We start from the raw sequence: 26,476 nt of genomic DNA on the forward strand, positions 1-26,476 counted from the left end.
AGGGTGGTTGAGGAATCTTTCTGGATTTCCAATTGATATTTTTTTAATATATATTCCATGCTATACCAAGAATATATATTCCATACTATAAAAGTATATTCCATACTATACCTGTCAATTACATTTATAGTATGGCTAAATTATCATTGTCCAATGACTTCAATACGTTTCATCATTTGTCAGCCGGATTGGCTGGGACCTAATATAGCTGTCAGTGATAGGTATTGTAGTGTCAGATCAAAATATGAATTGCTCACATTCTGAGTTCAGAACAATTGAACTCAATTGAACAACTGATCAGAGTCCAAATAAACTGTCCAAAAAAAAAATGATCGAAAGTATATGACCTCCAATACCTTGAAATTTTAGATGGGGAAAGGTTTAGAAAGAAAGTATGGGGCCCAGAAATTCATGCAGACCTTATCACCTGTAACCCCAGTTCAAGATAGCTTCTGGGTGCAGAGGCTTCATAGTCTGCCACTCTTGGATAGAGTAGAAAAAGAAAAAAAGCAGGTGGCAGCGTAACATGCCCAGGGCCTTCAATTTTTGCACCCTCACAAAGTGAGCACAGGCTCTCTGGTATGTGGGCTTCAGATTTACCAGCAGGTGATGAGATGTGCCTGGCAGGCTCTAATTCCTCATGGCAGTTGTGGTACGGAGGTTCCAGGTGATTATTAGCACCGCTGCAGACTGGTTTCCATAGACAGTTAGAGGAGCTTTCCTCTTTCATTCTGGCCCTGACCAGACGAGTGAGGCTAATCTCTGGTAAATTTTGAAAGTTTTTTAGAAGCTCTGCAGAATTAATTTGGTCAATAATTGCTGGTGCTAAGCTCATCTTCATTTGTGTACTATTACTACTAGACTTACCACCCCGAACAAATGCTTTTACCAGCAATAAATTATGTAACCATAATATGATATTTAGAGATGAGCGAATCAAAGCTGACAAAGTGGAATTCAATCCGAATTTCAGGAAAAATTCGATTCGCAACGAATGCGAACTTTCTCGCACTTTGTGGTAATGAATTGCAATTTTTCCTACAACGGCGGCTAAAATGGAGGCTACACGTGTGAGGACATGGGGCAAGGAACTCTGGGAAGGTGGGATGACCCATAATGCCATGCATGCTGAGTGCAGGGAGAGACGTCTGCAGGCACTAGGGAAAGCGATAGGAAAAACATTGTGAAAAACTCATTGTGAAAAAAAAAACTGAAATAACGATTTATAAGTGCAGGGAAAGGATAGGGAGGAATCATTTCACAGCATCTTAGTGCAGGGAGAGACGTCAGAAGGCGCTAGGGACAGCGCTAGAAAAGCGATTTACAAGTGCAGGGAAAAGTTATTTGGGGATCCAAATAGCCATTATACAGCTCTGTCATTCCAGCAAATTGTTCTTGATATTGGGGTGCAAGTGCTATGTTGAAAAGCCTTTAGTGGCTTTTATCTGTGGTAAAAGAAAATATATACGCATTTCACCTCTGCAGTTATATGTGGCGAAACTGTTTAGTGGCGTATTTCAGTACAAAAAGAAAAATATATACGCACTTCACTGTTGCAGTTATTTGTGGTGAAAGCGTTTAGTGGCCTATTTCAGTACAAAAAGAATAATATATACGCACTTCACTGTTGCAGTTATTTGTAGTGAAAGTGCTATGTTGAAAAGCCTTTAGTGGCTTTTATCTGTGGAAAAAGAAAAATATATACGCATCTCACCTCTGCAGTTATATGTGGTGAAACCGTATAGTGGCGTATTTCAGTACAAAAAGAAAAATATATACGCAGTTCACTGTTGCAGTTATTTGTGGTGAAAGCCTTTAGTGGTCTATTTCAGTACAAAAAGAAAAATATATACGCAGTTCACTGTTGCAGTTGATTGTGGTAAAAGCATTTAGTGGTCTATTTCTGTACAAAAATATATTCATCGCTTTTAAGGGTGTTTATATTTGCTTTTAATTTATTTAGTTCAGCTAAAAGTATGTCAGAGAAGTGCCAGGCCATGCACAGAGGAGTGGCAGAGGCCTAAATGTTTATGGCGCAGGCAGACGTTTTGTGGGTTAATGTTCTGACGGACCAGAGGAAGGGCAAAATAATCAGTGACGTCAACACAAACTTACTGCTGACACCCTCTCCACTCTGTCAGGGCTCTACTTGTATAGGTGGTTAATAAAACAGATTCTGTAGACATCTATATTGAATCAGCTGAAGAGGGTGTAAAAGGAGTGCGCTTCTTCTTGACGCTAACATGGACCTGTAAGGCTGAGTTCATACTTGAGGGTTTTGGCCCCGTGACTGCCCAAATAAGTGAAGTGTGCAGTGATTCTAACAGCGATGCCTGTTACCCAACTCACAGTATTATTTCACTACCACAGCAGACTCCCTATGCGTGTTACTGCAAGGCACAGTGTTCCACACCACTATCAAGGCTCTCCGCAGCCCGGAAACAGCCATTTTTTAACACGATTCACCACGAATAAATTCATATCAAAGCAAATTTTTTCCAAAAATTGGGCGAACCGGCCGAATCAAATCGAATTTTTGAGAAATTTGCTCATCTCTAATGATATTGTTAGGTTTGACATAGATAGATAATACTTTGAACTTCAAGTGTGTTACATGGAACAAGCACATAATCCAACAGTTAATTGACACATTTTGTAATTTGATGAATCAATTACCATTTTTAGATACAGAAAAAGAAATACAAAAAAGAAGTGACCTTCTCAAACTGTCCTATTTGTTAGTCTAAAGTAATATTAAACCATGTCTGGTTTAGCTCTATTCCTAATTCATCAGGCCTTGGAGATTTCTCTGATTTAAACAATTTACCTTCTGTTAAGAATTCTGTCCCAGAAACTAGTTTAGTTTTGCATTTCATAACAGTTTGACATTTTTAAGCATTAAACTACATGTTAATCCTATATTCTTACTACTTTTTTAATTATTTGTAAGGACTAGAAATGTCACGCCTATTTTTAGTAAATATATTTGTTTTGGTTTAAAACTGTCCAATTAGGCAGAGTATACTTGAAAATGGGTTGCTTAAAATGCAAAATAAGTTAAGAGGAATGGGAAGAGGGATAGAAATAAAGGGTCTCAAAAAGTCTCAAAAAAGGGAGAAAAAAGAGAAGAAGAGGAAGGGCTGAGATATCAGTCTAAATCTTGTTCTAGAGATTTTTGGGTCAGTAATATATGAAGGTTTGTGGGTTAAAAATATGAACTTAAAAATCCATGGGTGCTAAACTTGCCATTATCTAAATCTAATCTAATTTAAAGAGCCTGATTTATGAAAGTTCTCCAAGGCTAGAGAGAATACAATTTTATCAGTGAGATTGGGTGATCCAGCAAACCTAGAATGGATTTCTTAAAAGTCATTTTGTATTTGTTAGCAAATGCTTTCAATCCTGGACCAGATCTATTCACGGTTTGCTGGATTACCCAGCTTCACTGATGAAAGTGTATTTTCTCCAGCCTTGGAGAACTTTCATAAATCAGGCCCAAAGTCTCATAGTATCATGAGCTTTTCAAAGAACATTGTCTGTGAAATCCTGGATGGCCCTGCATATTCTATCTACTGAATTGTAAAACTTTTGTCACTTATTTTTGAAGAATACGAATTTAAGTTTAATTTGTAAACATTTAACCAGTGTTATTAATATAGAGAGTCGATGGTATATTTCAACATTGGCAATTACAGCAGATATTAAAGCTGTCATTTATATAATAGTTTTTTTCACTTGTGTATTTTTTTTTATTTACTATACACATTGCTTCTCTATCCTTGTATCAAAATTTTATTAATTTTAATTTTTAGTATTCAGTACCTTGTATACATCATGGTGGTCTAGGATGTGGTCAAAATCCTTGTATATATCATTCAGCATGTCAACAACCTCCATTGGTGTACTGTACTTGCAGATTGTCGTAAATCCAACAATGTCACTGAAATAAATTGTAACCTCCTCAAAAAATTCTGGTTCCACTAAACCAGTTTCTTTAAGTGACTTCACAACAGGCCTGTAATTACCAAAAAAAACAAGGTGTTAAAAATAAATTTTAGGTAATTCTTTAGGTTAGGTGGAATAAAAAATAAGATACAAAAATTAGCCTGTTAATATATTGAAATTCCCCCATTTTTTTTTTTTTTTACTTGAATTTGTTGATATCACCCTTGGGACCTTCTAGACAGGGCAGTTTGTTAAAGCTGAACTCCAGGCAAACAGCTAAATGCACACATGAAATACACATACAAGGCAACAGCACTCAATTGTTTTTTCATCAGTCAAGTATATCTGCAAAAAAGTTGGCACATGCCAAAAGGATTGATAAGGTAACTCAACACGACTACAGATATAAAATGAGAAATGCCTAAAATCATCCTACTTAGAGTAAGGGGGCCCTCAGGTGAAAAGGAGATCCCCCTAGCAAGATGTGTCCCCGGGGAGGGTGAATACCCTGAAGAGGGAGATAGACTCACCCCTGTGCCTTCTTCTGCTGCCTGGTCCTCCGTATCACAACCTGGGGAAGGCTGCAGATTGGGAGATGTGCCAATACGCCCACCTGCTGCAGATTCCCGGTGCAATGTAGTAGAATCATCTGCACTTGATGTGTGCAGAGCAGAGGATGAAGTCCGTGCCATCTTGGAGAACTGAGAAGCCACCGGAGCCTTGCCGATAAAAACCCTAATCAAGTGCTGAGAAGATGATTGCCGCGGCGCTGGAGTGGAGGGAAGCCAACCCCCCTCTGAGCTTCTTTGCTTTTCTGCCCGGTGCCTGCAGAGCCGAGATCTCACGCGGCCATCTCCAAAGACCACCAAGCCACTCCCCCTATGGAAATCTTTTTATGTTTGGATCACAACATGAATCCTGGAATCTGCCTAATAGGTATGTTGGTAATTCAATACACTGAAATCTTCTGATCCCTGTCACTCCCTGGTGGGGAGAGATTGGGGGCCACAACCTGGTGACCTGCTTGCAGCAAAGTAGTCCTGTAGCCACCAGGGTCACTGGCCTATCACTTCTTGCAGGGTACACTAGTGAAGACCAGGGGGTACTTAGATTTCACGCCACAGGTAATCCCATGTCACTTGCCTGGTGGCGGCAACCCGTAACTTACTCCATGTGCTGGTGGAATTGTGAACACCACTTGAGCTGCCTCAGCTCCAGCACACCCTCTGGTGGTGGGTTCTGTTACCTGCTTGTCACATGACCTCACTGCCATTAGGTCGTGACTAGTAACAGGATGTTCCCTTAACAAGGAGTTCTTCCAGGGTCTGTTTCCAGTTTTTCATTTCCTAATTTCTGTTCCTGACACTTTGGTTTCCCAACCCCAGCCCTGACTATTCCCAAAGGCTGCCTGCCCAGACATTGGCTTGTCGAACTATGCTTCTGCCTTTCACACTTGTGCTACATATTTGTCCTACCCTATTAGCAGTTACCAGCCCCCGGGTGTATGTAGACGTACCCTGGACACTGCCTCCTAAAGTCAATCATCCCTTGGGAAGTGCGCTGGTGAACACTCTGCACCCTGTACATGTCCCTGCCAAGCTGGCTGACAACACTGAGGGTTCACCACCCGCCTGTTATTACCGTGACATAGACATTCATAGGGGAACCTACTACCGGTAGTGAGGGTAGAGTGATGAACGCCTTCTCAGCACACACCCCTGCGCATAGACTTTCCAGCACGCTCAGCAACAATCCACACACCAGCAGGCTGAAGAGGGGCTGTCACGGGGCAAGGCTAACCACTCTGGTATGCCTTCCCACACACACCATCACAGGTAGAGCTGCCACCACATGCTTAGACCGAAACACGAACTGTTCCCTTGAAAACCACAGTTATGGGTCTGCTTCTTTGGTGTCACCTATTGCCACTCCAGACAGGGATGTCACAGAAATCACAAAGTTTATAGTAGCTTTTCGGGTTAGCAAATTACACTATTTCTACTTAGAGCAATCAGAGATTCAGCTTACACTTTTGATAGTGTTTAATAAGTAAAATCATACAAAAACAGTGCATAAACAAATTATAGAGAAATATAGACTAATCAAAGAACAATAACTGAACCATAGCAGAACTATAGCAACAGCCAAAAAAAAAGGGAAAATTGTGAAATAATACTTAGGTAAAGTTGGTTTGCCTTGGTCCAGGTTGCTGTGTAAGGTCCAAGTTATTAGCCAGTCACTGGGCTCCCTGTAGTGCTCAATGTATCAGTGCCATTGTCCTTAGCAACAAGATGATGTCAGTGAGAGCTGTGTCTGCTAGACTTCCCACTTCCCAAAATGCTCTTGTTCTAGCCATTATTAATATTTCCACAATTCCAGTTTTATGAACTACAACCCCCAGATTATTATTCACCACAAAATAAGGAGTTCACAGAGACCAAACTACGCATGTCTGGGACTTATGGTTCACTAGAACAGGCTACTCAGCCCTTTCTGGAGCAAGGATATTGTACAGAATTTTAACTGATTTCTCTGTACCTGATGATCCCTCATTTTTCTTGCTTCAACATAGCTCACTTTCTCTTAGATTCCATAAAACATCAGTGGTTAGGCAGCTGCTGAATGCAGTGAAACTGTGTGTTCCAACAAACTGGAGATCAAATACCTGCCCCTCAGTAGCACAATGGTTTACAAATTATTAATGATATTATGCTTATGGAAGATCTAACGGCCGGCCTTCAAGATAGCCCCGAAAAATTGGAAGGAATTCCTGCAATCGCAAGATTTTGCGAGATGTATGTCTTCCGGTAGGTGAAGGGCTAGATATTATGCTCCCCTCTTTGTACACAAACGCAGTCTTATATATGACTGTTTACTAATAATGACTGTACCACTTTTTCATGATTTATTTGTTTGTTTTCATAATTTATATAGATATGTCTGCTGTAAAGACTTTTGTTGCACTATACTGAACTATATGTGATTTGCTTGTAACCCTGGAATTTGAAGCAGTTTATTTTACTTGTTTTGTACCCCCCTTTTTCCCTGTTTGTTTTTGGTTTTGTTTATTATGTTGTTTTTTCTCTTTTACAAAAAAAGGAAAATTCCAATTAGCACCAATCAACTCACAGTGGTGGTAAGGATGGCCTTATCTATTTTTGGGTCTCAGACAGGAAGGACTGTGTTCAAACATTGCAGTAGCCCAAAAGCCTATTCTCCCTAAATGGAAATGGTATAGTGAGAAAGGTGGTATTTCTGTTTGGGAACCAACTGATCAGAGTGGTACTGATGACTTAAATTGTGGAGCTAGATGATGATAAAGGTAATTTTACATGGTCACACTGAAAGGGCAGATTTTGACTGCTGCTGCTTTTCAACCCTCCACAGAGCCAATGCTTTATCTGCCTGGGCAGGATTGGTCAAGCCAATATGCCCAATTACATGCTGTGGCCACGGTGACTGAAGAAACTGCATGTCCATCTGAACTTACTTAAAGCTAAAACAGCCTGCTTAAAGAACAAAAATCTGACCCCTACAAATATATTGATATGTTGGGACTGGGCTGTTTCACAACGCATTTTGGTAAATTATCTAGTGGTTGGGAGTAGTGCACCATTCCATCATATGTTAGGTCAGGGACAACATGAAGTATTTATAAGTTAGTTTTTACTGTTTAAAAGAAGACTCATGTACAGGACATGTGATGTGATTATTCACAAGGATATGAATAATACCTAGTATAGCAGATAGGGGAAGGGAATGTCAAAAGGACAAGGTAATACTTACCCGGTACTCAGAGATAATGATGTTAATCTTGTTTTATTTCCTTCCCACGGGTTTGTTCTCATATTGTAGAGCAGAAGAATGTGGTGGATCTTCCTGGTGTTGCTATTGCCTGTGGTGGATTCTGTTCATAATCCTCTACAAGACACTCTCAGGAAGCTACTGCATATGCATAATATTATGCTCACCTGACAAACAGAATGGATTTTTCAATATGCAGCCATAGGCCGCTGTCTTCTAGAACTATGCCATATATTGCTGTTCCAGTACTATTAGGGGAATTTCTGAACAGGATTGGATGTTTTATGCAAAATTAATAGTACGAACAGTTATGAAGCTGCTAAGTGGTTTGAAGGGGCAGAACGTTGGACGGCTGATATATTGCATACCTTACTGTATATAGTAACTATTATAAAAAATATATACATCTGTTTGTTTTGCTGTACTTTAACAAGTGTATTCCCTCAACAGTCAAAGTTTTGCTTCTGTGTATAATATTCTATTATGATGTCGGTGAGCCAGCGAGTGGTGTGTTGGGTACAGTTTTATTTATTATCAATCATGTATCTCTAACAATGTTTTACCAATATGGAAATGTGCCCTGCTAACATGCAATTTATCCTTTTGTGGACATCCTTACAATGTAAGAGGCTAGTTAAGGATCCCAACTGAGCAGCATTGGTCAAGCACTGGTCATTGTCTTATTTCTTGTAGAAAAACACAGCTCTACACCTAATCTGGAATCTGAAGTCAACCAGAATTTACTGCATTCAATGTGTTTGTGATCACTTGTCAAATCCATTAGGTTGGATAGGACTCTGACTATTGCAACCTATTTCCACAGCTATGTGATGTTGTTACATCTATCTGACTTTATATCATTACATATTATACTCTATATATGTTATTTCTTTATGTACGCTTCAAGAATAACCCATCAATATTTATATAAACTGTCACAAATCATGTTTTCTCTTTATCTGCTGTGTTTTATTGTAATTGTACTGTTTCTATAAGTTTATTTTTTGGTAGTGTCTGGGAGTTTTATCTTTTGGAAAATAGCAAAAAGAAAAAGTAGCAGTAACAAAGTTAAGTAAAAGTATAAAAATAAAAATTTTAGTCCCTAATTAAAACAAGAAGTGAAGTTTCAGTGTGTGGCCATGGAGCAGAGATGACACAAATAAGCTTTCTTCATCATGTCCAAGGCCTGTTGTAAGCATAGTAAGCTCAACCCTTTGGATGTGTACAAATCCAATCAGCAAAAAGAAAGCTATGGTAATCATATCTAATGATATGATATTTTAATTTAACCCGACACGTTTTGCCGAATAAACCTGCTTCTTCAGGGGGAAAAATATCTCAGACTTTCTGTTGCCTCCGTTGAAGCACATATAAGTATTAAAATCCCAAGACATGGGTTGAGCCTTTCAGATTGAGTGGGGTTCAATTCAAATATCTGACTGCTACATTCTGAAGTTTTTGGTCCATTTTAACATCCAATCATTATACTAAGAAGCTGTGTCCAAGTATGGATCTGTCTCAAACATTATGTGTTTTTATTGTTTGTACTTTTTACAACCTGTGCTAATTTTAAATACATTGAAATTTGTTTTTTATTACTTTGAAAGAGTAACTGTTTTTATGAAAAAAAGTTTGTCTGAAAATGTTATAATTTATGATGAGTAGCACTGAAACTCCCTGCTTTTTTAAACCCCAATGTTTGGGTGTTTGAAGTTTTTGTCTATTTGTTACTTGTGGGAGGTGGTATACATAGATAGAACTTTTGTATATGGGGACTTATGTTCATAATACAAGTATAATTTTTTGTTTGCCAAATTTACAAAACTACAGGAAGAAACCACAAACTACTTTGCCCCAGTGTTGGTGTTTTTATCACAGAAATACACAGAGAGAACTATAACCATACTAACCCTGGTAACAACATAAAGTTCAGACGGTCTGCACGGTCCCTTTCTGCTTTATACAGCTGTGTGCGTTCCTCCACTAAATGTTCCAGATTCTTGGAGTACATTTGCAGCCGCCGTATCAGGGTGTCCATGTAACTTTCATTTGTTTGATTATGAAAGTTGCTGCAGAAAATAAAAATGTAATATTTTTAAAGAAAAGAAACAACTATTTATGTAGGCATATCAAAATTAACCGATTATTATTACACAGTATTTATAGTGCCATCATAATACGCAGCACTGTACAAAGTCCATAGCCATTACACTAAAGGTGCGTACACAGTTCCAATTTTTATCGTTCCAATCGAACGACGAACGATCGATTGGGCAAAAAATCGTTCTTAAAAAAGTAACCAACGACGCTGACGAACGAGGAAAATTGTTGGAAACGAACGACCGGACCGGCGGATCGGATTGGGCGACGATCGTTGAACATCGTTCGTGTGTACGGTCGTTCGTTGATCGTCCATGTTCAGAGCATGCGTGATGAACGAACGTCCGTTCACTTTCCTGTCGTGCACATAGTTCCTCTATCGCTTAAACGATCGTATCTATTGTGTGTACAATATCTACGAACGATCGTGTCGTTACCTCTGTGTGCAGGATCGGTGCTATACGATCGTTCATATATATCGTGCAGGAACGTTCGTCGTTCGTTTTCCGACGATAATAATTGGAAGTGTGTACGTAGCTTAACTGTCCTTCAAAGGGGCTCACAATCTAATCTTCCTACCTCAGTCATTTATTATTCATTAATCATTAATGTAGTCTAAGGGTAATTTTGGGGGGAAGCCAATTAACCTTATGCATGTTTTTGGGATGTGGAAGGCTCCTTGCTGCTCCCATCACCTTGAAGATGTGATACACAATGCAGAAGCCGTGCATCGTATCTAACTGGTGATGCGAGCAGCAACGATTGTTGGTGGATTCAGGGGGTGAGGCAGGGCAGGACATCTCCACTGGCATCACTTGGGAGGACGTGACAGCTTCCTGGTGATGCGAGTGGCGTGATGTATTCAGGGGGTGTGGCAGAGTGGGAAATTTAAAAGCAGATTACAATGTAATCTGCTTTTAAATGGTTTTTTACAGTAAAAAACACAAAAAAAATAAAAGTACATATATATAATTATTATTTATATTTATTTATTATATTATAATGTATGATTATAATATATTAAATAAATATAATTATCATACCCCAATATAAACAACAAATTTCCATGCAAAAAAAATTGTATCATTTTTTTGCATCAAAAAACTGACAGATTAGAACACTAGGGGAGTTAAGGGGTCTTTCCCCTGTGATATCAATAGCACCACACACATACACACTGAAACACTCCCTCTCAGTTCATTCTTTTTTCAACACTCCACCCTAGATCCGCCTCCTTCCCTCCCCCACTAGCTGAGGACCCGGAGTCCTGGTTTCCATGCGTGCTGATGTCATCACTGCGCACACACCAGTATCACTTGCATGCCATCTTCCTGCCCATTTAAGGCAGAAGCTGTCCTCACAGTTCCCTCTAGCGGTTTTTCTATACTGATCGTGCTGCAGGCCAGCAACTTCTACCTGTCTGCAATACCACTTACACTCTTCAGGGGTATGTCCTTTATATTCTTTCTCACTAGAACAGCAAAAACCCACTGATCAATATTATGAGTAAATATTATGCCCATCAGTACCTTTCTCTTGCTTTTTATTTTAGACTTTATGAACATGTATACCAATAATTGAGTAGCTTAGTATCCCTTTCTATAACTCAATGAACTAATATTAGGAGAATGATACTTACTGGTTCTCATTACAGGACATTTAACATTGAGCCACTATTATAACCCCTTTTATGCTATTTCTGTTTTAAATCCTAGATTCACAGTAAAGTTACTCACTTAGTCATCTCAGGTTTTGCAATAAGAATTAGTACTATCTGCATGATCCTTGATACTGAACTGCAAGATTATTCCTTGAAATGCCTTACAAGAATAGGAATCCATTCTAATTGCCAAGTAAGTGGCATTATCAGTACAAATTGAATACTTTTGCTTTTCTATTGTACCCATAATTAATAATTTTATTAATTAACATAAAAACAGCCTAAAATGTTATTTTTTTGGAATGAAAAAAGCATGAAAAAAAACATGGTAGGATTTGTTGGGAACTGTGTTTCTTCCAAATTAGCAGATGATGCTTTGTTATGTACTGGATGAGAGTTGCCTGGTCAACCATGGCTTATCCTGTGTTTCATGTCTTGCACACAGCAAAAGATGCATCATTACAAGAAGACACAAAAAATGCCCTTAATGGGGAAACCTAATGAGCCAAGGCCTCAGAACTTGAAGCTCTCAAGCCTGTGCCAGAGCTTGAGATATCTACTACTTCAATGAGAAGTCCTGCCTATAAGACCTGTTTTTTCATTCTATCCTCCAAGATGTTTCACATGAAATATGGCCCCACCCCTAATGGGAGGAACAAGATAAAAGGGCTTGCTTGCAAATTACTTGCTCCAGGGTAAGAATATATCAATTTTCTCCTTGAGGAGTCAGCTTTATGGCCATCACAGCTGAAGGATTTGCCTAAACTGGACATGGAATGCATCAGTTCTAGGTGGAAGGACCAAAAGAATGAAAAAAGCCAAGAACGTGTGATTCACCTGGGTTTCAAAAGTGTATTAGGCTGTATTTAACAATTGCTAAAGTATTTAACATACATGTTACTGAACCATTGCTTTTTTAGTCCTATGAGTAAAGAAGTAAGAGACACAATGCAGCTAATTTCAAAAGGGTGGTATATATTGGCAATGCATCAACTGACGTGACCAGAATGTTTGCCTCAATTATCTCTCTCAATTAATTCAGTGAGAAGGGCAGCATGGAAAATTATAGAAAGGGGGCCAAGCTTCACAAAATAGAGTGTACAGTAAAGTCCAAACTTGATAAAATCCCTAATCGATCAGATGATAAGAGGAGTTTCTCAGTCAAGCAGTTATTGCAAAAAAAAAATCTCTTTTGTAAACAAGTACAGAGAAGAAGTCATCTTCCAAAAACAGGTATAGATTGTCTTTTGACAAAGGAAAAGAGACCTCTATTCATTCCCCAAGACCACTAGGCAGGAGAATAGTCAAGGAAGGCCAGGGTCGAGGCAGGCAGCAAGCCAGAGATGTCAGGAACAAGCCAGGGGTCAAGAACCAGAAATCCAGGAAATAGACACTGGTGACATGGGGGCCACTGCAGACACAGGGGAACACAGCATACACAGGAAGCAACAGGAAGGCACAAGGCACTGAAAGGACTGAATTAATCAACAGGTGTAAAAGAAATGCTCAGCAAAGCTAAGTGGCTCAGCATTAGTGAAAACACGTTGCAGGAACTCAGAGTGCTGTGTCAGGGCTAGCTAAATAGCCAAGTCCAGTGGAAGGGGCAATATTTATTAAATCTCGAAGAGCAGGCATGCCAGGGCTCAGAACTGTCTGCATGCGCACAAGAGAGGCGCCTGCACTTTAGCAAGGAGAGGTAAGTGTGACATAGTTGGTCAGGTTGAAAAAAGAAATAAGTCATGAACATATCCCAGTTAAAAAAACACTATAGACATAGTTGATCCAGAAAAAGGGAACAATAAGGCAAGGAAACCTGGTTAAATTTTCTTTAAAAGGGGAAAAAATCCTTCCTGATTCTATGAGGCAATTGGATGTTCCCTGGATCAACAGTGTCTGTTTTCTTTATTTTAAAACTTTAATACCGAGGTAAATTATGTGCTTCTAGAAAAGCAACCAGCTTTTATTAAAGCAATCTATAGTACTTGCTTGAACTTTTTCCTGAGGGAGCCGATTCCACATTTTTACAGACCTTACAGTTAACAATCCCTTCCTTATCCAGAGATTAAACTTCTTTTCCTCCAGATGCAATGAGTGCCCACTTTGTAATGATCTTAAAGTGAATAATCGTGAAGAAAGTTCTTCTTCATATTTACACATGGTGATCATATGCCCCCTTAAATGCCTCCTTTAAGGGAGAATAGATTCAGTTCAGCTAATCTCTCCTCAAAGCTGAGCTACGCCATTACTAATATTAGTTTAGTTGCCCTACTCTGGATTCTCTCTAATTCCACAATATCCTTTTTGTGAACTGTCGCCAAAATCTGGACTGCATTTTGCAGATGAGGTCTGATTAATGCCTTGTACTCTCTGCAGTCTATTCCTCTTTTAATTCAAGAAATTACTTTGCTAGCTATAGATATTGCACCTTGACATTGCATGCTATTTCTATGATCTACCAGAAACCCTTTTCCATTTCTGACCCACCCAAATGTATTCAACAGGAATGTCCATTTCACTCATTTGCAATATCGGATTAAGGGAAAAATGAACACTTCTAATGCAAATCCCTGCCTTTTGGCCTAACCTCATCTCTGCAAATCCCTCCCTGTGTGGCCTAACCCACACAGCACACGCCCACCAGGGCGACGTGAGGGATTCCCTGTGCACAGAGTCCGGTGTCAATGCAGGCTCTGTGCATAGCACCTTCTTGAAATCAGAGTGGCCGTGGTCTGTGAGGGTCCCGCACAGCACACACCCACTATAATGACATAGGGGATTTCCTGTGCACACGTGTGGTTTCCCTTCCTGCCGAATATGTCCGCCGAGTAGCGGGTTAATAATTGCAAGGCGGTTGATCAACTCTAATGAAATAGAAAATAGCTTTTTCCTACGCGTGTATTTTATACTGTGGTCAACAGTGCTGGTGGGCCGCAAATTATTGATTTTTTGACAGAGGCTGCGGGCGGTGGAAATCTGAACACAGGCTGCAATTGGCCCCGGGCCGGACTTTGGACATGCCTGATATAAGCCTTCCCCACTACTTTACTTTTAAAAATGTACTGAGAGGTACTAAAAATCAAAAAAGCTGAATGCAGGCTCATCCTGGTGGCCCATCTTTGACCAAGAAGAGCCTGGTATTTGATCTTACATGAAATGACAGAAGCTCTTTTGATGCTCCTGCCATGAACAAAGGACCTACTATCTCAACAAAATCTACTTCTCCCTCAATTTTAAGGAACAACAACTCTTGGCATGGATCCTGAATAGTAAATATCAAAAGAAAAGGGCTGTCAGAAAAGGTGCCCCCAGTGCTAAATAATGTGATAGAGAATCAACTACTTGTGCAAATAGAAAGGGCTGCACAGGCTGAGACAGTGGTTGTGATGGGTAATTTCAACTACCCAGATATTGACAGGGGTAATGGCACTGCTGGTACAGCAAAATGACAGACCTTTATGAATTCAATACAAGATAATTTTATGGTACAGTATATAGAAGCCCTAACTAGAAATAATACTCAGCTGGACCTAGTTTTTTCAAACAATGCAGCTTATAACAAATGTCCATATAAAAGAAAATCTGGGTAGCAGTAACTATAATATGACTTCATTTAATGTAAGCTGTAAACAGCAAACAAAAATGGGAAAGATAACAACATTAAATTTAACAGAGCAAATTTCCAGTGTTTGGGGTGGCTCTCCATGACTTGGACTGGAAGGGAATGTTGTTCCCAAAGAACACAAAACAGAGATGGGAATGATTCAAGCCTGTTCTACATAAACACATAAACAATAAATTCTCATGAGTAATAAGTTTAAGTGGCAAAAATTAAAATGAATGTGGCTCACAGCTAATGTTAAAGTATGCAAAACATCAAAATGTAAGAAAGATTGCAAAAAAAAGTAAGGCAAATACCATGTTTTAAATAGCAAAAAGATCAGATCTAAGCATGTAGGCCCTTTAAAGGATGTCTTAGGGTTGACAACTGGGGATAAAGAAAAGTTTTATTTACTAAACACTTTGTTTTAGCTCTGTGTACACAAAGGAAAACGATGGAGCTAAAGTCCAAAATGCAAATAGCAACAGCAACATTTGCAAAAAATTAATATTCAATAAATCACCATGACATCCATGTCTCCTCAAAGAGCTGAGCTCTGTTATTTCAAAGCCATTTCAAAGTGAGCAAAGTCATTATTAAGTAACTACAGACTGGTAAGTTTAACTTAAATTTATAAAGAAACAAATTGAGAAGTTTTTGCTAGAAAATAATATTATAGGCTGATACTCTAATGCTGATACTCAACATGGATTCAAGAGAGACCCAAGTTGTTTAACAAATTTACTCAGCTTTATGAAGAAGTAATTAAATAGTTAGACAGTGAAGTAGCTGTTGGTATGGTATACTTGCACAATCATTTTAGCAGGATCTTTGACACGAAGGACCAGATTTATTAAAGCTCCCCAAGACTGTAGACTCATTATTTATTGTTGCTTCTATATACTCTATATAAGGCTACTTATGATAGCAATTGACAGTTTACCAAGTTTGTGTATGCCTGTGTGTTGGGGAGGTGGGTGCTTGGGCAGAGTCTATAAGAACTGTATCTCTGAAACTCCTTGCTGTAATTTGCCTCCATTGGTATATAATTTCAATTTAAAAATATGTTAGAAGTTTGACTTTCTCTGTTAAAATGATGGCTATTTTGGAGTAAGTGAATGGAATGCTTTTATTTGTGTCATTGTCTTGCTACTCCTTGTGGCAACATTTTGTACTGTTAATGCTTTTTATACTTTTCTTGGTTGGTCTGCCTCCACACAGCACTGCACAAGTGAACAATTTTTTAAAATAGTTATCACATTTTTAAAATATATTGCTCATCTATAATTGTGTGCTTGTATTAATATTTTTCAGTATGAGGACTATGATCTAAGATCTTCTCTAATAAATGTAATCTGCTCTGATTACTAACAAGAGTAATACCTAAAAACTTTAGCCAAGATGTTTTCAATTTTCTTGAAGTCTGGTCTCCTCTCAGGATCCTCTTCCCAGCAACTCTTCACAAGTATATAAACCTAAAAGAAACAGTAATGGAGCATGATAAAATTTTGTAAACCTAAATATTATTGTCAAATGATTTATAAACACATAAAGACCACAGTATTGGCACAACATACAAAATGTCTGTTTAGTTGGTCCTGTAAATTAACAACAATATTCAGAGGATCACTAGCAAGTACCCATGAGCTGTTCGACATTTATAATTCAGATTGGGTTGATGAAGTTTGAAAATATGATTATTATATTTTAAAATACATTTTCGAAATGACTTGGCACATTTTCTATCAACTCAATGCAAAGTATAAGGGTTTAAATATTCATAATAATATCAGACCTCATATCAAAGGGCTTATCTATAAATTATTGGTGTGCGGTGTAATGAAGTGCAGATATCTTAAAAATAAGCCCCTAAAAATGTTGCCTAGATCTCACATGTTACCTAGGTCTCGGCAATCCCATGGGGAAGCCCGTTTAGGGCGAAACGTGTCGGGTGAGACCATAAGTATAGTACTGACCCACATCTTGGACTCTTTAGTGAGAGTATTTTATAAAGTCATTGTTAAACATTGCCATGGTCTCTTTTAAAAATTATGTTTCTGAGAAGTATATGTTTTAGTAACTGAAATAAAAGCTTTTATGTCATGCTGGACTTATTTTCTGCCATAAAGAGCCGCTATCTTTCCACTTTTTTCACTTATAGTTTCTAATTATAGACTTTACTGTGTGCAAAGGAGTTGATAAACCATAGGAAATGTGTTTGTAGCCATCCACTGACCTGTGCCTGTCCACAACTATATCCCTGAGATTTTTTAGCAGTGCTTTGCAACTCATAACTAATTGTTTCCTTCTCATTCACACACTGGAAGGCTCCTGGTATAGGTGTTTTATGCCGAACTATTTAAAAAATGTTTGTGAAAATTAAACTTTCTACTTTTGGAATACTTTACCCATCTCAGTGATTCTGTTTTGTTTTTCATTTTTTTGTTCTGAACTGTTGCTATTATCTCTTTCACACAGATGTTATATGTTGCATAGAGTGAATTTAGCCAGGAAAAAATATTGTTTTTTTGTAACTTTATTTCAGGTTGCAAAGCAACACAATGTACCTGATTTATTAAAGCTCTCCAAGCCTGGAGAGGGTACACTTTAATCAGTGAAGCTGGGCTATCCAGCAAACCTGGAAAGTATCTGGTCCATTATTCATAACATTTGCTAGCAAATGACTTTGAAGAAATCCATTACAGGTTTGATGGATCATCCAGCTTCACTGATGAAACTGTATCCTCTCCAGCTTTGGAGAGCTTTAATAAATCAGGCCCAATGTGAATATTTGAAAGTCGGATATTCTTTCCACTGTATCTTTACTTGAATTCCATCTAATGGACTTTTTAACCCCAAACTGCTCAATATGCTAAATATAGCCTTATATCTTTCCTGCTTACATGGGAAACAATCTAAAGTTGTTTGTTACCGTAAAGAAAAAAAAAACATAATTTCCAATGAAAAGGACATAACAATTGACATGAAATTGTTAATTATATCTGAAACTATCAAACAGATAAAAATATATAAATAAAACTCACCTCAATTTCCCATTCCTCTGCTAAATCTAAATTGAGGTCTGGTCGGAAGGGACAATCTCCTTTGAAGTTCTGTACTCTTGCAAGTTTTTCTATGTTCAGTTTTAAAAGAAGGATAATAATTAGATTTACAGTATATAAGCATTTTTTCCCCATTTAGATATGGTCTACCTTTAAAAAAAATGCTTCACTGGTACATAAAAAAGGGTATGTAACTGTGAAAAGAGGAACATTTTTCCAGACAATGTCACAGAAGTGTATACCGGTATGTTATCAGAGACAGGATAATGTGTGTGAAATGCAAGATTCTCACATCAGAGATAGACTACTAAGAAAGGAAGATTTGAGTCTTGGGAAATGTATTCGCATATGCGGAGCAATGTAAGCAAGCAGAGCAATCGGAAAGCCAGCTGAAAAATTATTTAAAAGTACTAACAGTAATGTCTCACTACTGTAATAGTAAGGTTAATTGGAAAAACGTAATTGTTTTCTGATCTTAATGATATTCATGCCATGTGGATTTATGCTGTGTAATGGCTGCAGTACTATTTGTGTATACAAGAATAACTACTTAAACATATCCTAAGCATTATGCCAATTTAAAAGTTCAGGTATAGGCTTAAAAAAAAGAATCTTGAAATTACCGTATTTTATGACCAAATACCCCGCTACAAGCTGAAAACCTCGTTACCCTAAAAATATCATACTTTAATACCTCTAAAAATTTGTGATCAGACATTCCTTATTTACAGAAAGGAACAGGTAAAGCCCCTTCTGCTCTAAAACATACCTACCTACTTGCCAGAATACTGTAGTACAAAACAAAATCCTGCAAGCCTACGCACTGTACACACAGAGCTGTTCTATTCTATGGAGAGCAGAGGGGGAACGAGACTCTCTTCACTTGTATTGTAGATGTTCATCATCGGTCGCTCATGGGTCCGTCAAGACATATCCACGAACAACACTGAGCGACCTCTCCACACGTCAGATTCTCGCTCAAGGCAAGCACAACCGTTCATATTGGAAGAAAATCATGTGACGTGTGTACAAAGCCTTAGCTATTGTGTGTGCACAATAAAACGTCTTAAAAACATATAACATAAATATTTGTATTGTTCTGCACTGACTTACCATATAAACGTTTAGTAAAAATGTAATTGCCCTATCATTGCTTTTTATTATCTTTAATTCGTCACATATAAATATAGTGAAAAAAATCTTTTGTAGGCCTAAAGACTAGGGCCCCACATTGTTTTACATGACTTCAGCAGCTCCTACTAATCTTCTCATAAGTCAGCATTTGTGACATGGTCAGACCTCATTTACCCAAGTCTGGATTTGAGGATAAATATAAGGTTTTCAGCAAAAGTGACAAGGATGCTGATTGGACTATTCAAACTTACCATATTGATGATTTGTCAAAAGTTTCAGTCTAAAAGTTATATAATCCTAGTTATATCTGAATAAAATTGGCAGGTACACCATTTTCATGTGATGGGTAATCTGTGTCACTTTGTATTGTAACTCCCTGCTTAAGCATTAAATAATATAATATCATTTGGACCAACTGTTATTTCCACGTCACTATTTCATGTAATGTGTTTTACTGATATTAATCGTCTAAACTGACAAGTCAAACCCTATACATTGACAAAAGTTTACCTTTGGTGTCAAGGCATTGTTCTGTATAGAATGTATCTTTCCGTAGGATGATTTCCTGTGCAATGATTCCATAGCTATAGACATCACCTTTCTGAGAAACTCCATCTTGTCGCAGGTGTTCAGGGCACATCCACAAATCTGGAACAATTTTAGAAAAGAAAATAGGTGTGAGATATACTTGCAAAACTATAAATGACCCTTTTTATGGGTTAAAGTACTCTAATTTTAAATAATGTACATATACAACTGACAGGTAAGGCCTAATCCCAACTTGCAGACTAGCTAAGGCACTGTAAATGAACTGGGGCTAGAACTTTACCATTATTACTAATGCATTGGACCTGACAGGCTTGCTTTAATATTTAAACACAATCTAAACACATTTTTAAATTTTAAATCAGAGGTAAACTAAAATCTAAAGTTATATTTTAAATTTAAAGTTAGGGAAAGCTCTAAAACATACATATACCCTTCAGGTAGAAATAAAAAAAAATGCACAGATACAACTGTTTTTTTGTTTTTGTTTTTTGTTTTTATTTGCCAGGGTTACAGCAAAAACAATACCAGGTTCTAACTGCAATGCTCCTCAATATTTGAAAAAATATATAGTTGAAATCACAAAAGGCTAAATTACTTACAGAACTAATAATAAGAATGTTTTTACCTTTTTTAGGACTTAGAATGGAATTACCAAGAAAGTCTGTGATTTTTACCACCATTCGACTGTCTACAACACAGTTTGTTGATTTAAGGTGGCCATGAACCTCAGTTTTACTGGAGTGCAGATAAGACATCCCCTGTCATATAAAAATTGAATTATATTGAAAATATAAAATAAATGTAGATTATTTGCTATTTCTTTGTTGGCACCATTTAACACATGAATCAGAAAGATACTCCACTAGAGAATATTTGTCGAATGTCTGAATGAATGATTCACAGTTTATAAATATACTCTATGAAGAGTGATTTTACCAAGCATTCTAAACAAAACAAAATGTAATATATACATATATAAAGAACCACATACAGTTTTTTTTTCTAGAAAATAAAAATATAAGTGATAGCCAGCATGGATTTCAAGAAAGTAAACAGAAAGTGAAGTAGCAGTTGATGTTGTATACATGGACTTTGCAAAAGCATTTGACACAGTACCCCAAAGAAGGTTAATATGCATGTTAGGGTCTATAGGTTTAGGAAATTCAATCTTTAAATAGATAGACAACTTGCCTAAAGACCACATCCAGAGAGGAGTGATTAATGATTCACATTTTGCCTGGTCTAAGGTTATTAGTGGTGTACCCCAGGGTTCAGTGTTGGGACCTTTTCTGATTAACATATTTATAAATGATATAGAGTTTGGGATTAAAAAAACAATTTCTGTGTTTGCAGATGACATCAAACTATGTAATGAAATTAAGTCCATGCAGGATCTATATAATCAGACCTGGATGTACTGTTTGATTAGGCAGCCAGGTGGCAAGTTACATTTAATATTGAGAAATGTAAAGTTATACACCTGGGGCTAACACCATGCATGCTTCATATTGTCTAGGGGAAATAAATTTGGGGATAGAAAAAATAGAAAAGGATCTGTGTGTTTTGGTAGATCATAGACCTAATATTAGCATGCAATATCTAAAACTAGCAAAGTACTTTCAAAGTAAAAGGGTAGAACACTCTTTAATAGAGAAAGAGGAGAAGAAAGGGGTAAGAGGGTAAGGAAAAAAAAGAGAAAACAATAACTAGGATCCTGTTGGCCAGAAATAGAAAACAAATATACGCAAACAAAAATGAATGCAACAATAGGAAGAGAAAACTGTAACAACATTATGGGTACTGCAGATTAAAGATTGGCAACAAACTGTCGTGGATATTAAGATCTCCCAGCAAAGGCAGATCACCAGACCATACCTGCAATCATCAAGTTCCAAAATCCCCATTTACTTATTCTGGCACAAGAAACATTATTGCAGAGTATTCCCTGCTGCTTTGAAACATATACCAACATGACCAAATTTCTGTGAAACAGGCAGTGGTATTCCACAGGTCATGGGACAGCTTCTCCATATAACAAAGGTCTTCTACCCCTCGGATCCACTCTGTGTAGGCGGGGGAGTTACAGGGGATTTCCAGTGGAGTAGGATAAGGGCTTTTGTGACTTTAAGTAAAAATGGGATAATGGAGTGTTTGTAACTACCAATGGAACCTAGTACAGTCGAACAAGAAACGTCAGGGGGTAAGATCAAGGGAGGTGCCAGAGATTTTTTCTAACATTTTGGACACTTGCTTCCAGAAACTCTGAATGATTGGGCAAAACCACCAAATGTGGGCCATCGTACCCTGGTCCCCACAAACTCACCAACACAAGGGTGAGATATGGCGACATCTGGTGTAGGCGCACCTGTATTTTTATTGCTGATGGGGGTTTTCAGCAAGATATACAATGCAGTAGAGATTTGGGAGATGGATAGAGACATGAACAGATTCATTCCCACCCACTAATGTGGGAGGATCTTATATAGTTGGGACACTGCATGCGATCAACTGTCCTCTGATTTCAAAAGTTGTTCAATAGGATTTAAATTGGAGAGGTCTCTGATGGGGTTCGGCAGGAAGGAAATAAAGTGGTGGAGTTGGAGATATTGCCAATTGTGTATCGGGGGAAGGAAACCGTGATGTATAGCCCATGGAATATCAGATAGCTGCTCTGAAAATTAATTATTATGTAGACCTGGTGGAAAATAAGAATAGACTCCGATAGGGAGGAACCCAACCCGGCTGTCTATGAATGATGTTCCACCACATAAGAGTAAGTACAGTAAAAGGGATACATCTGGTGAGAATACCCGGAATTGTTTGGGGATAGTGGTGGCTAGGTCATTAGCACACAGTTTAAATTCTAAGGAAACCCAATGTTTATTATGTGCATAGTATTTCCAGTTCACAAGCTTATTTATTAGTGTGGCTAAGTACCAAATTGGGGAAATCCCAAGATGCCTTTGGACATAAGCCACTGCAGGGTCTGCATGGAGACCCACAGTTTAGTGCGCTGCCACACAAATGAAAAACATAATCAGGTAAGGTAAGCGAAGAAAGTGTCTGGGATAGGTAAGGGAAACGTTTGAAATATTAATTCTCCTGAGCCAGGAAAGGGGCAATTGTCCCCATTTTTGTATGTCTCTTTTAATAGAGTAGAGGGTAGGGACATAGTTAGCCTTAAATAGCCCAACGTTAATGTCAGGGTCAGATCTACTCACAGATAACAAAGCAATCTGTTTTGTCAAACAAAATTAGTTTTAATCGCTTTTGCCTCCCTTCTGGGGATGTTAACATTCAGAAATTCTGATTTGGTCAAATTGATTTTGAAATTTGATAAATGATTAAAGGTCTCAAATGCTGAAAGTAGAACAGGTCAATAATGCTGGGTTGTAGGACAAAAAATAACACGTTAGTACAAGTTAGTAGTAGAGTTAGTAGAGTTAAGCCTGACACTGAAATGTTCTAGAGAGATGGCAAAAAGGAAGGGGACAGCAGACACCCCTGTCTAGTGCCATTGAACAATGGGAAGGGGGGGGACATAGTACAATTCACACAGACTTGCTCTGTGGGGGAAGTGCCATTATCCATCTAAGCATCTTAGGCCCAGATGTCTCAGGACGGTGGAGAGGTAAAGCCAGTCCTTCTCAACATCAATGGAGAGCCAAATGGTGGACTAGCTATTTCTCCTCTCAAAATGCAATAAAGAGAGTACTCGTTAGGCATTATCCCTCACCTCCCGTCCTGAAACAAACCCTGCTTGATCCAGGTGATTGTAAGAAGGCACCACCCATTGTAGCCTTATGGCCAACACATTTGTGTAAATTTTTACGTCCACATTCAATAACAAAATGGGCTAGTAACTTCCGCAGATAGAGGGATCCTTACCAGGTTTGGGGAGCACAGAGATATGGGCACGCAGGGAGTCCACCCTCATCTCCACCCCATCCACCGAACCGTTAACTTATTTTCAAAGGTGAGGAAGAAGAATATCTTGGAATTGCTTAAAAAATTTAAAGGAGAACCCACCAAGTCCGGGGGATTTGCCTGCAGGTGAAGTCCTGGTGTCTGCTTTAATTACCTACTGAAACTCTAGGGCGACGAGAGTATATTAGAGGAACTCAGGGAGATTGGCCCTCCGTAAATATGACTCAATGAGAGTGCGTCCCATTGCCTGTCGCTCGACTTTCTCCCCCTGCCGTACTTAGTATAACTTTCAATAGTCCTGAAAACCAAGGCCAACTTGGAAGGGAAATGAATACTACTCCCACGTAGTATGGCAGTTTTTTTTATATCGAATCTTGTTACCCCACTCATAAATTTTTTTGTGGTACTAAGGATAGGTAGTGTTTTGTCTTGTGATACAGAAGCTACTTGAGCTACAGGCGCAATTGGACAAGTTGGTGGGAATGCTTTGCCATTGGGTGGCAAATAAGTTTGCCTTTGGTGGCTTTGTGGACCTTTTCTCCAAAAAAAAACAGTTACAGAGATCTGCCTCTAAACATCAAAACAATCAGAGAATCTTGTAACAGCAATTAATTTAAATGCCATTGGAAGGGGGGGTACAAAGGAGGCAAGTATGAGATTTGCCGTGACACATCCTTAACCATGCATAACATGTAGGAGCCTTTTCAGCTAATGCAATTAAATAATGCAGCTGAAGTATCTATTGCTGGTTTAGGGGTACCATTTGCACCCCTGTTGATCTTTCAGATTGCAAGGTGTTAGTACCATTGTGGGAAATGTTTGGAAAACAATCTCACAAGATATTCATAAGAAATATGGGTTTCTTGAATAAAAAGAAAAATGGTCGCCCCTAAGGGCGTGCAGTTCTTTGTAGGAGATCAATTTAGTTGGTACAACAGTCATTTAATCATCAAAATATAAGCACATGACGAATAATTTTGAACTGTGAGGTATAAGATCAATATGGTAAAAAACACTATGCATAGAAGGAGGAGGAGTATAAAGGCATATACAGAGTTGGAGCCTAGTTGAGAAAGCCAAACCTGTCGGAGAAAAAAATGTTATTAAAACCATGGGGAAATAAACAGTAATACAAATAGAAAACACTCTAAAAACAGGCTATTCTGTAAGATTGAGTATGGGCCACATGAGGCCTTCCAATCATGAGCTTGTGGAGCCATGACTGAGATGGAGTAAGTCTTATCATAAAATAAAGCATCTAACAAGCATTAGTCAAAAGTTACCTGTCCCACACTATAGCGGGGAGAGCAGAGTGCCACCGTCTCTGCCATTAATCTAGGTGAGGTCACATTCATTAATCAGTGTGGACATGTAGAGTACCATAAAGGAAAGACCGAAGACCCTTTAGGGCCTATAGAAGACTCCAACAATTAACTGTGTACAAGGCATCCCCATATTCAACTCCACCCATAATGTCTCAAATTCATCACATGCTCCATCAACAATTTCTTTTTTCAAATTTACTTCCAGATCACCTCCCACATACAGACACCACCACCTTTTCGTTTGACTCAGTCTTTGTAAAAAAGAGTATAACCAGGAATATTGACAGCCCAGTCATCTGAAGAGCAAAGCCAGTATTCTGCAATACCAACCAAGTCATAATGTATATCAATGTAGCAATGTTCTATTTTTCACATGAGCTTTTTGTTAGCTTGTTTGGGCTTTATATCATGTTTGGATGTTTATAATGTTTAAAGCATGCAAGCCCATTGTATGATTTGAATGTATCTTTTATATTGGTGAATAAAATAATTTTTTTTATATATGTGTTTTTTTATTATGTGGATAGATGTTAATTATCAATATATGGTTTACTTGCTGGTTGTTTGTTTGATTGTTAGAATGATAATACATTGTGTACCCTTTCTCTTGAAGTTTTTGTATACGTGAAATGAGTGTACTGTTAGTGTATTTTGTTATCACGTAACATGGGAATATGATGCTGACATGCAACAAAAGTATTTTTATTTAACAAAGTAAATTATTTTATACTTATGACTATGTAGACTCAAAAACTTATTTGAAAAGTTTAAAAAGCACTGTATGATAGATTTAGTTTTGTTTCTTTAACAAAATGTTGCATTAACAAAATGAGCATTAAATTTCTGATAGAGTGCAGAAATTCTTGATTTGATTTCTTTATTTTGGTGCATGTGTTTTATGGTAACTAAAAAAATTCAATTTAATTTAATTTTAAATCAAAACTATTGTAGTTTTAAACATACATCTTTAATGTTTGTTTGGATTGTGGCCCGGGAGTTTTATCTCAATGTCAACAGCAGGTGAAGAAGGTTGGGCGCAACCAATATAGAATGTATGCTTAAGCACTTTATGGTGAATAATATGAAGAATAACCTTTCTCTGTATTAAAATGTCTGCTTTAGGTTCCTTTGGTCAAATTAAACATGATTAGACATAAATAATATTTAGTTTTACCTTAGATATATCATACATTACAGAGATTTTAAATTCCCGGTCCATAAAAGTTCCATCGGGGTAAGATATTTTATCATTCAGAACATCCTAAGAGGAGATTACAAAAAAATTACTGGCTATCTCAGAATATAAGATAAAACAACAAAACACAATGATTTTTTCCAAGATATATTAATACAATAAATAACTGCATATACA

The 26,476-nt window shown here is 37.9% G+C and overlaps 1 protein-coding gene across 1 annotated transcript in view; it reads right to left on the reverse strand.

Moving 5' to 3' along the window:
* Positions 1-26,476, reverse strand: part of GUCY2C (guanylate cyclase 2C) — a 116,320-nt gene that overhangs the window by 26,897 nt on the left and 62,947 nt on the right. Inside the window, exons 16-22 of the mRNA XM_072420228.1 lie at positions 26,279-26,365; positions 20,478-20,610; positions 19,814-19,951; positions 18,152-18,240; positions 16,491-16,582; positions 9,660-9,818; positions 3,823-4,015 (exon numbers count right to left, since the gene is read on the reverse strand). Of these exons, the coding sequence (XP_072276329.1) occupies positions 3,823-4,015; positions 9,660-9,818; positions 16,491-16,582; positions 18,152-18,240; positions 19,814-19,951; positions 20,478-20,610; positions 26,279-26,365 (891 nt within the window). The remainder of the gene's footprint in view (positions 1-3,822; positions 4,016-9,659; positions 9,819-16,490; positions 16,583-18,151; positions 18,241-19,813; positions 19,952-20,477; positions 20,611-26,278; positions 26,366-26,476) is intronic.

The sequence above is a fragment of the Pyxicephalus adspersus genome, chromosome 8 (assembly GCF_032062135.1).
Source record: "Pyxicephalus adspersus chromosome 8, UCB_Pads_2.0, whole genome shotgun sequence".
In the NCBI taxonomy this organism is placed as follows: Eukaryota; Metazoa; Chordata; class Amphibia; order Anura; family Pyxicephalidae; genus Pyxicephalus; species Pyxicephalus adspersus.